Source organism: Paramormyrops kingsleyae, chromosome 13 (assembly GCF_048594095.1).
Source record: "Paramormyrops kingsleyae isolate MSU_618 chromosome 13, PKINGS_0.4, whole genome shotgun sequence".
NCBI classification, from domain to species: Eukaryota; Metazoa; Chordata; class Actinopteri; order Osteoglossiformes; family Mormyridae; genus Paramormyrops; species Paramormyrops kingsleyae.
Window position 1 is genome coordinate 26,832,875 of NC_132809.1, and position 11,739 is coordinate 26,844,613.

At 44.9% G+C, this 11,739-nt stretch overlaps 1 protein-coding gene across 1 annotated transcript; it reads left to right on the forward strand.

Annotated features, from left to right (window-relative positions):
- Position 1: 1 nt before the first annotated feature.
- Positions 2–11,527, forward strand: LOC111857400 (transmembrane 7 superfamily member 3-like). Its single transcript, XM_023838235.2, has 12 exons — positions 2–313; positions 454–602; positions 843–987; positions 1,593–1,713; positions 1,822–1,993; positions 3,990–4,170; positions 4,897–4,983; positions 6,169–6,249; positions 8,461–8,613; positions 8,917–9,014; positions 9,997–10,162; positions 10,295–11,527. Exons 1-12 carry the CDS (start codon positions 217–219, stop codon positions 10,483–10,485), a joined length of 1,641 nt encoding a protein of 546 aa, XP_023694003.1. The 5' UTR covers positions 2–216; the 3' UTR covers positions 10,486–11,527.
- Positions 11,528–11,739: the final 212 nt, after the last annotated feature.

The window sequence follows — 11,739 nt, forward strand, 5'->3', positions numbered from 1 at the left end:
AGCAAAAGAGGTTGAAGCACTTTCTGCAGGCTCGGTTTCGGACATGTTTTTCGGAGGCCGATCGCCCTGAACTCGCTCCGCTTCGTCACACACCGACTCTCCGGCTTCGGATCCGCCCGGACAGCGGTGCCTCGGAGCACGAGAACCGCGGTCGGCTGGGGAACCCGAAGCCCAGAACCACCACACTATTAGCTTTACATATTTACGCCAGACGCCATGAAGTGGCACCGTGCTTTGCTGTTTCTGCGCCTTTTGGCGACATTTGCTGCAAACAGGCTTTATGCACACGAAACGGCACCGGATAATGCACCAGGTATTTTATGTTGATTATGTTATATTCATAGATTATCAAGAAGCACACATATTTAAGTAAATAAGACGTGAAAGTAGCGGCGTTAACCCGTTTGCAGCTGGCAGATTCCTTGCTTTCACTTTCACTGTTTTCTCCACAAGTGACGAACATGCCCATCAGCGGCAGCTCGATCGTCACCTTGAATGCGACTACGGTCCGGCTGCGCTGGAGAGCCGCCGATCCCCTGCTCGCCGGCCTGCTGGTGCAGCTCCACACCCTGGCCGAGACCGTCACCGTCTCCACCTCCCCGGTACCACACCGCAGGCTTTCCTGTTTCAGTACTACTGATCCCAATTTCAGCGAAATCACATTAATGCATGTACAGATCACTAGACATGTTCCTTCTAGCGAAAAGATTTTGGGTTAATTTTTAGATTAACGAACTGTTATGCTCTCGCTGCATAAGAAATAACGACGAGGCACACTTGGGGAATGGGGATAACACGGCCATTGCTCCATGCATTCAGGACTCTTTGCTGTCCCTCTGCAGACGTTCCCACCGGACTCGTCCTACAGCGGGACCAGCGCCGGCCTCTGGGTGGCGCTGTCGCCTTTTGACATTCACGTCAACGTGTACGCGCGCGCCAGCGGCGTGACTAACGCCAGCGTCTCGGCCACGGGATACACTGGGGAAGGTAACAGGGAAGCCCCTTCACACTGGGCGGTGCTGGGGGTGCGATTATTGCATTGTTCCTAATGCTTTTGTCATTATGCTTTTCATGTGAGGGTCTGTTCTTTGAACATTCAGCGCTAAGGGGCCGTACACACGGTCATGGTCAAATTAGTTGGCATCCGTGCAAGTCACTGGGAGAAACTTGGTCTTAAAGATGTCCGTATTTCCACTACGAATATGTACCCCCGATAATATGTTGTTTCTACCGGCAATAATATGGTGTGTCTTTAATACAGAACAAAAACAGGAACAAAACCTACATACAGTTCTTCATAATGTATATATTAATAATGGCAAGACTACATACATAACCAAGGATGTTGAAAGCCAAATGTCGTGTTGAAATGGCTCACCAGGAATTAGGCTGGAGATGCTGGCCACAAGTCACCTGTGATCAGATTACGAATATCTGTCCTCCCACCTAACTAGTGCCCCCTAGTGGTCCCCTGTGAGAGCAGCTGTAGAGCCTCTGGGGGAGGGGTACTTACAGCGGCAGGCGGAGCTGTCTTCTCAGCACAATCCAGCGTCTGTCCTCATGCGATACCTGCTTCGACCCTTCCCGAACAGATCCGGTCCCAGGAGCATGCAATTTGGAATTCCGGATGGAGAACGATCCCAATGTGCACCTGAGGTTCTCCGAGTTCGAGACGGTGATGGAATTCGCGCCGGCCAACGTCGGCGTGGCCAGGTCTGGGCCGCACTCATGGCGCAGACACACGTAGCGTCTCCACACGGTCACCGTCATGCGTGAAGTAACGCTATGCTGCCTCTGACCTCCCACTCTGTGCTCCGTCAGGGGTGAGGACCCTTTGTCCTGTGATGCTGGGCAGGGTTCCCGTTCCAGGTGGCAGCTAACCTATGAGGTCTACCAGTACTTCTTGCCTGAAGGTGACCTCAGCGAAGGGGCCCTGTTTGACGGGCTGAAGGTGGTGGATTCTGTGGAAGCGGTCAGACGGCACGGGAGTAAGGTACTACTCCACCCAGAGTGTCGTTGGGGTGTTTAGTTGCTTTTAGGCTATTAGTGTGTTAGTGTGTGATTGGGGTGTGGTTAGGAACTGACTTTTTGGGTTGTGTTCTTTAGTATTTCTGTTAATGTTGATAATTGTTGCAGAAATTCCCAGCCGGAGACCTGGTTCATATATGAGGAGAATATTTTATTCCATAATTGGTCTAACAATCAAACTAAAGTATAAGCACAAGTTCCCCAAACTGTTTGAACTGTGCAGCCATGCGCATCAACCGGGGTCGAGGCAGTGAGCAAGTTTAACAATTTCTCGGGGCAGATATAGGGCCGTCCGAGCGGAGTGGATTACATCATCTCTAAGATGCTACGGAAAGAACTTCCTCATAGACAGAACTTTCCCATAGGCCCACAGCAGTTATGCAAGCAGGCTGTGTTCATTTCTAGGCCGTCACAGATTTCCTGCTTATGATGATGATCATGCATTTTTTCTATTATGAGCCTCTGGTAGTGTGAAGGGCAGACCGATAATCTGAAGGTTGGTGATGAACCTGAATATGGCGAGGTAGTCACAATAAAGCCCTCGGCATTGTGGGAACTGGATTTATGACTGAAAACTCTCCTGCTAATTTTTCAGCTAATTTATTAGTTTAGACTTCTACGGTAGTTTCAAGTCTGTCTTTTTTTCTGTTTTTTCCGAAATATACTCCTCAAAAGTATATTTACAGCAACTTGCTTTTGGAATTAAATGTGTTTAAAATTTTGGTAAGTATTTTACACTGCAAAAATGGACAGATGGGTAAATTAAATATACAGAGGCCATCGGGATTTACATCTCTAATAATAATAATAATAATACCTTGATTCGTACAGCGATATATAAGCCAGGCAGCACAAACTGCTTCATATTATATCAGGCGGAACCAACAGGGGAATAAAATAATAGAATCATGAAATGAAACGATATTCCGGGTAAAGTCAAATAAAATGGAAAGATAAAAACCATAACACATAAAAACAAATTAAATAAATGAAATGAAATGTATAAATCGTTAAAACCAAGTAAACAAACAAATACTTTTACAAAGGCTAAGCGATAAAAGTGTGTTTTTAAACAAGACTTAAAAATGAGGGAACCAGTCCCAAAACCTGTAGACCATCACAGCAAATGCTTTGGTTTTCAGTCTGGACTTTGGAACAGAAAGTATCAGTCTGATGATCTTAAAGGTCTGGCTGTTTGATGGGGGACTAGCAATTCAGATACATACTCCTGAGCTAGATCATGTAAGGCTTTTAAAGTGATTAATCACATTTTTAAATACATTTTGAATTGAACTGTAAGCTAGTGAAGTGATGCCAAAATTAAGGTAATATGTTCACGAGCCTTTGATCTTGTAAGTAATGAAGCTGCAGAGTTCTATACTGACTGTAGATGGGCAATGGAAGAGCCGTTCAGTGTAGCAAATAAGGCATCGCTTAGTTCAGGCGAGATATAATCAAAGCATGAATGATCTGTTCAGTATCTTCAAAAGATAAGGACCCTCTGACCTTCACAGTGATAAAAGCAGGACTGTACCAGTTTATTTATGAGGTTCAAAGTTTAAACTGGAACTGAAAAGTACCCCTAAGTTCCTAGACACCAGTTTATATAATGTACCAATGGCCAAAGAACTATTTAAAATAGATGTGGAGCTAATGTGGCCCTAACTTTGAGGAGTTTAGTGGGTATGATGTCTACAGCACTAGATGGTGATTTAAGCTGATGCAGTAGTTCAAGGAGCTCTTGCTCTGGAATCAGCCTAACTGCACTCAGTAGGACCCTTTTCATACAGTGAACCTCACTGTAAGGCTGAGGATGTGCAACAGGAGTCTTAATTTTATTAAGTTTACTAGCAAAAAAAATTACATTTTTACACGTAATGATGCTTGACGCTGCTGTTTGCAAAACAGGATTAACCAGGTTAAGGGGTCGTACTACGGCTCATTCTCTCCTCCTTTTGCAGATGTCTTCACTGAGCTCATCCTCGAAGACGAAGCTGTTTGGGCATGCTTTCCCCGGCCTTGGCGTCATCCATGTGGTGGTGGTCTCAGATCCCAGCTTTAACACCTCTTCCCTCTATGTCCCAGCTGTTACTTACAGCTGCAATTTCAGCTCTGTGGTGCCACCTACCTGTCACACTCAAGGTGACCACTCTCATTCGAATTTAGAGATCAGTGGTCATTGTTGACACACCACAGCACACAACAATGAAATGTGTCCTCTGCCCGGGGAGCAGTGCTTGGGGGTGGTACCTTGGTCAGGGTACCTCAGTGGTGTCTTGCTGGTCAGGGATTCAAACCAGCAATCTTTCAATTGCAAGTGTGCTTCCCTAACCATCCCACCACTGCCCACATGTAACTGTGGAAGATATCACACTTCCATCTTCCAAGTTCTCTAAATTACAGTTTTCAGCTGTCAAAATGATTGAAGTATCACATTTCCAGTCGTATCTCAAAAAACGCTATTGGAATTTACCTTAATTTTCAGCTGAATTAATTGTATTTTAACAAAACACATTTATGATGATCTTGCAGAAATAACAAAAAATAATGAAATCAAACCTGGCATCACAACAGCACTTGATTACATTTTTTATTTTTTTTCTAGCATCAGAGGGCTTGTATCCATCCTTAATCATTTTTGAAAAAGTCTCTCTTTGCAGGTCTAGTATGCTTGCAGGGAACAGTGGAGTAAGACACTGTTTCCCCCCCCCGGTCCTTGGGGACCCCCACGTTTTTGCTCCCTGCCAGACAGTCCACATTTTTGTTCTATAGGGAGCTGATAGGGAGCAAAAACGTGGACTGTCTGAGCGTCGCCGAGGACTGGGAAACACTGGAGTAAGATACCTCCATCCTGTGACGTTCTTACAGGAGAGATCTTCTCGCTGGTGTTCCTCACCCTTCTGGGGACCTATGGCCTGTTTGTCTGCTTCACTGGGCACCGCTTCCTGGAGGCAGGTGAGTCAGTCCTGGCAGAACGTGACACCTGCCAGCATTTAGACGCATCTTGTATTCCATCTACTGGCTGCAGACTTTGTAGGCGTAAAACAGACCGTTTGAGCAGTTATTTAGCCATTTGTCCTTTTAGTGATTGTAATGAAAAAAACTTTTCAAATCAGAAATCCAGTCCCAGTGTATATTATACAATTTTATCGATTCAAAACTACTAATCGGTCAAATCTAGATAAAGCCCAAGTCAAAAATTGATACACCTGTCTCCTCAATATCACTGGATATTATTGTAATATTTAATTATATTTCATATCTATTTTTTCAGTGTAAAATAAATACAGTGTCTTGTTTGAAAAAACAAGGATACTTCAATACATGTTAAACTAAATCATATCCAGTCAGAGTCAAATTAGATTGTGTCACATTTGAATATAATTGTATCTAATCAGTGCCGTAACAAACCCTATTGAGTTTGTTTGCTTCATATAATAGACGATCTAGACGCACACCCCAAGTGATTAGTGATTGATTTTTATTATAGTGGCGGCAAAGGGAATGATTGAAGCTTTTTTTATTGCATGATTTTACTTTGATCTGGTTTTGTGGTTTATCGTCCACTCCGTAATTAGTCGCTGTCCCCTATATGAGCTGTGTAAGTACTTCCAGGAGCCGTGTCCTTTGGTGAGGCTTTTTCTGGCCTCTTAATTACTTTACTTTGATTGAGTTGCTGACTGAATTAATTCCTCTGTTTAGATACATCTGAAATCATTCTTTAATCCTCTCTTTGTAGATTCTATGATAACCTTATCAGACGGTCATGGCTGAGGAATGAGCGTAATGGTGTAGCGATTTTGTTTGAAAAGATCTTTATTACAATTTCTTCACATTTTAAATACTGTAATTTTAAATACCCAGCAATTATATAGTATATATTTTGAAAGACTCGAAAAATGACTAAATTGAAAATGAACTGAGTCTTCATTATTCTCACACAGAGCTGATATGTTTGTTTTCACACAAATTGTTCAAACTTGTTCAAACTGCACGTAATTAAGGTCAGAGGTCACGGCATGGCAGGACTACGATTTGGGCTTGGGGTGGCAGCTCGCAGGGGGGGGGGGGTCCTTTCTGAGAACCACGTGAGTTCCTGGCTCTTCCCCCTTACACATGTTGCTGGTCTGTTGCTTTCAGAGTACTTCTTCTTCGGGTTCCTGATTTCCAGTTTCCTGTGTATCCTGCTGATGGGCCGGTATTCTGCACAAAGCATTCAGTGTGAGTGTGTTTATATTGCTTTGCTGTTTTGTCCGATGTCCACCAGGGGGCACCCATCTTAACTAAGATATTTAGGCTGACAATATGTGCTGACCTTTGAAGCAGTAATCATTAGTCTAGGATTAATCTGACGATTCACAGAGTAATTGTTTATAAATAATATATAATGTAATATTACATACATTGCAATTGGTGCCAGGCAGGTACCAACCAACCATTGCAAGGTGCACACTCAGTCACACATATGGTCAATTTAGACACCCTCAGGCAGGCTTCTGTGAGGCGTGACGTTAGTATTGACATGGAACTTCATGCACATGCAGTTGCACATCACATTGCCAGGACCGCGATAGTCTGCTGGGCTCAAACCACCAATAAGTTGCGCTAAAGCATTTTTGCTATCATAGGAAACAAAACTTGGTAAGCTTTGCGGTTTTAATGACAGTTTCTTTTCATGCATGCACTCTCTCCAAGACAGTCGCAATCATTCTCATCCCTGCTGTTGAACTCATTCATAGTCCATGTGGCGTGTTTGTGAGAAATTAAAACTGAGTGAGAAGGAGAGGAGAAAAGCGAATAAGAAATGGTCACAAAAAGATATTCGTCTTCCACTGTATTTAATATTTTGTATTCCAGATACGATATCGAGCAAAAGCAAGTGTTTTGTCACAGCTGCTTTGTGTCCGTTGGCACAGCTCACTGCGGCACCATCAACTTATTTGACAGACTCTGTTGGTAGATAAGTTCTATAATAGTTTCACTCCTGAATATCGCAAAAACTTCAAATACCACAATGTGAACTTTTTCCTAACATTGCTCAGCCCTACTCAAAATACACAATACGTTCATGAGAAATTAACATTATACATAGTGCTATCGTTTGGTAACCAGAGGGTTGCAGGTTCGAGGCCTGGTTCCTCCTGACCCCATTTTAATCAATAGTCACATTGATTAAAAAACTGGCTTATGCAGTTAGCAACCATTATTTAACAGCCATTAATATGAACTGAATAATAGCAAAGAAATCAAAGCTAGTTTATTGTGGCATTCTTAAAGTTGACTGTTTGCTAAATCCATTTTTGAAAAAAGCGTATTTGACAAATATGTGACTCTACCAATATAAATGCGAATCTGACCATTTTTATTAGCTGGTTATTCAGTGAGTATCGAGGTCTTGCCAGTCACTTGGCATAAGGCTGAACATGCTCTTCAGTTTGGTACCAGCAAAGCACGCGTGTGGCTCCACCTACTGGTGCAGCCGTAGCATTAAAACGCAGAAGAAAAACAAAATCCTGTTAATGTACATTCCAGTGATTCCACCACTCAGCGGAGGTCACTGTAGGTCACTGGACTCGAGTAGCAGTTTGTTTCCTCACACTGGACAAGGGGTCTATGATTGACCCATAATATTCTCTACTTTTGGAAGTACAAAGGTACTGGTGACCCTTATTTCCGTGGCTGTTAAAATATTAACAGATTTCATATATAGGGAGCAAGATACTGTGTAAGTCAGGCAGGCTGAGGATCCAGAGATGAAAGCTTTCAAAACTTCAAAGGGGGCAGGGCCCACGATTGATTTATACATCAGTGATATTTGGTCTAACTCAATGTCATTAATTCATACATTTTTAATAAACTTTCTATATTACGAGCAAGAATCCTTAATTCCTTAATTACTTTTCTCCAGACAAATGTAATGTATGCTCTTTGATTTTAAATAAAATATTTATTGATAAACCACGTTGCATTCCAAGCTGTCGGAGTGTATTACTTCTCTTCCTAATAATAACAATTAAAATTAACAAAGAAGCATACGCTGTATAATTGCCCGTTGTGGAACCTTCCGGAATCGCTGGCCTATTAGTTTAGATCAGTGTTTCTCCAAACTCACCTCACCTGTGGGTTATGTGTGTTACCAGCCTAATGTTGAACACCCCCCCCCCCACCCCCCCCCATCACTCCACACTTTGGGCTTTGAGGGTGGCCGTTGCTATGGGAACACCCCCGTCGACAGATATGCTCTCTCAGTCCTTCATTCTCTAAATTCTATTGAATTTATTTCCGTTCTAATTAAATTCAGGGCTTGCCGTATTAGGACCAGTGTACAAATGGCCTGTGTGGCATGAGATGTCACATGATGCCACTTTCTTGATCATTATTTCATTATTATTATGACTCTCAGTTCTTATAATCGCTTGCCCCCCCCCCCAGTGTGCGTGCTGTACAGCGCTGTCGCCGGCTGGTGGGGGGGCTTTCTTTGTGCCCTGTGCAGGTGGCGCTTCGGCATACCCCTGCTCCTCACCTCCCTAGCAGGCCTGGTCTTGGGGACCCTGCTGGCGGCGGTCGTCATGGTTACCCCCGTCGGTAAGCGGGACCGTGCGCGTTTGCCTCTGGGGACCACACCAGTAGACCCATTTGCTTAAGGTCAGTGTCCCCCAGATACAGCTGGGCTTTTTGGCACCTGAAGTTTCATTCAGCTGGCGGGAAAACAAGCACGACCTGTAAAAGAACTGGCCCAGTAAGATTTTATTCCTATCGGAAAAGCTGGTGTCTTGTTCAAGCGATTAGATTGTGTAATGAACTAAGAAATCAGACTGAGCTGCAGTTTGGACAGGGGTCTGCAGTGCGGGTGATGTCCAGCAGAGGGCTCTCTGTGTATCTCTGCAGTGAACACGGAGCCCCTGCGGAATGACCTGCTGTACTGGGTGTGTGTGGCTACTGGGGCACTGGTACTGCCTGTGCTCATGCTGTCCTGCACCAGAGCCGTGAGTATCTCACTCCCTCCCCCGCCCCCATCTTCCTCACACATTCCTGCCCTGTCCTCTTCCCGGGAACACGCAAACACACGCTTGCCCCTCCCACTCTGCACTTCACTTCCTGCTGGCCGCTACATTAACATTTCACTTTTATCTTCAGAATGTTAATTACATTGCGAAGCTGCATCCTTCACTCAGAGCCCGGCATTAATCCACTGTGCAGTGGAAGCTGGTGACTCCAGGTACAGATGGTACTGGGATGACCACCCCCCCCCCCCCAAACCCCCAAAGCAGATAAATGAGCTCCCTTCAATGTGGGGATTGTCGGCTTAGAGTTTTGTACGCGCTCTCACACTGCGCAGTTTCAGAAAACCTACAAGCACCTCCCTCTGCAGTGAGAGTTGGATGGGTTTCGTCACAAGTAAACAGATGCTCTTCTTGTGCTCTTGCAAGGTTCCTGCAGGCTGTGTGTGTGTGTGTGTGTGTGTGTGTGAGAGAGAGAGAGACAGAGAGAGAGAAAGGTATGTGCTGGGGTGTATAAAGCCCAGTATAAAGCACACCTTAAATAAACACACAAAATATAAGCTTAGTAAAGTCAAGTAAAGCTTCATTGTCACCCAAGCCATGTACTGGACACAGTGAAACGAAATAATGTTTCTCCTGGATCCAGTGTAATTTTCATGATAGGACACACATTAATTTACAGAAAAAAAATGCAAGAAAACTCTTATACAGTTATCAGTAATTCAAGGGGAGGGGGGGAAGACTACTGCCTATCTGATTAACATAATGTAACATAACGTAACATAACGTCACGTAACATAATGTGACATAACACATCGAACGTAACATAACAAACAGCAGTAAGTCTGTATGTCCTGAGTGTGGGTGTGTGTGTGTGTGTGTGTGTGTGTGAGGGTATTTGAGCATATTTATGTGAACATGCATGAGGTCCTCAATCTATTCTCTCTCCACTTCTGATGCCGATCAGCTCAACATGGCTGCCAGTGCCATAGTTGGGTCCTACGTGGCAGTTGTGGCCCTCGGGCTCTACCTGCATGCAGCGCTGCCCCATGTCATCTCCAGCGCGCTCCTGAGGCGGGCTGTCAGCCCCTCCTACCGCCAGGCCCTCCTCGTGCTGCCCTTCCAGATCCTCGGTGAGAGTCGTGCACCGCAGAGCATTTTTTTGCACCTTTTCGTGTTAGCACCACTTGTGCTGTAAATCGCCTTAGACAAAAATAATAAAGATTTTTCTAAACAATGAATAAATTCCATGCTCTGTTTTGCAGATGGCCTGCTGATTGTCCTCTGGGGGGCGCTAATGGTATGCGGGTTGCTTTCCCAATGGCGGCTCACTAGAGACAGACCGCACTTCCCTCAGTGTCCCTACCAGGAAAGAAGGCAGCACTGCGGCCAGCCCCGGCCCGTGGATGAGAGGAGCCCACTCTTGTTTGATGGGCAGGACTTTGGGTCTCAGTGAGGCTGCGCTGTCGTGAATCCGTCCCCATCTGGCCGAGAGAGCAGCTGAAAGTGTCACATCCGCAAAGCGCCCCAACAAGTGCCTTCGTCTCGTCACGCCTTTTAGGGACGAGCTTGTCTCATTTGGATATAGGCTTTTCAGACGATCCTGTGATTTCTGTGACCTTTCGGCAAACCACGGAAGCACGGGTCGTAAAGTCCGCTTGTTATGGTGAAAAGGGAAAAGCCCGTTTCACAGATTCGTGCCACGATTGTAAATCGTCTGTTTTTAAGGGAATCCTAACCGGTATAATCTCCTACCCTGATGTATTGTCAGCCCCTTCCGTCCGGGTTCGACACTGAGAGAGTGACTCGGGGTGGCGGGGAATGAAACAGTGACGAGAGCCTTCTACTGCAAGGGACACGTCGGGTGACAGACACAGGAGCAGCTCTGAGCTGTTTTTAATCGTCAGATCTTTTATTAATAAGCTCAGCTATGAATAGTCTGTAGGAGCCATAAATCCTCCTTTAGCTGTCTTTGTCCAGAGTGATGCTTTTCTCTGCTGGTAGAATTGGCCTGACGGGGGCGCTGCATTGTGTTTGAGCTGCTCTCCACATACTACTGCACTCGCACAGTGCCGTTGGGTACAGTTACAGTGCCTTGATCTGCCAGTGCTGTGGTTCTTAGGATGTGGGTCCAAGAAGCCAGCCTCACTTTGGCTGTGATCCCATGCACTTCAGGTGTGGGGGTGTCCTCGCTTTGGCTGTGATCCCATGCACTTCAGGTGTGGGGGTGTCCTCGCTTTGGCTGTGATCCCATGCACCTTGGGTGTGGGGGTGTCGTGTTTATTCGGGATCTGTTAAGATTTTTAATCACTGCTGCATATTGTACCTTTGATAAAGGCCCTTTGTACTGTGACTTATGATGGTAGGTAGTTGGTTCTCTTCTTGAGTATGTTATGTATGAGTATCAAGTGATGCGATAAAGTTGGATGTTCACGCAGTGTTAATGTTCCACATGTGAAATTATTTGTAATTCGTTAATTAAAATTCCATATTGTAAATCTGATTTGTTTGATTTTTTTTAAAACCAAAAGTTACGTACGTTGCGTAAAAACTGGGAATGAGAAGCCGAGTCGTGACGAAGTTGTATTACTCATCGGAAGGGTTTCGTCGTGACTCTTCCGCACTTTCTGCTGTGAGAAACTTCACCTTGAAAAATCTGCACAGTATAGCTCACCAAGCTGCCGCTGCAGCTCTGCATGCACCCTAAGGG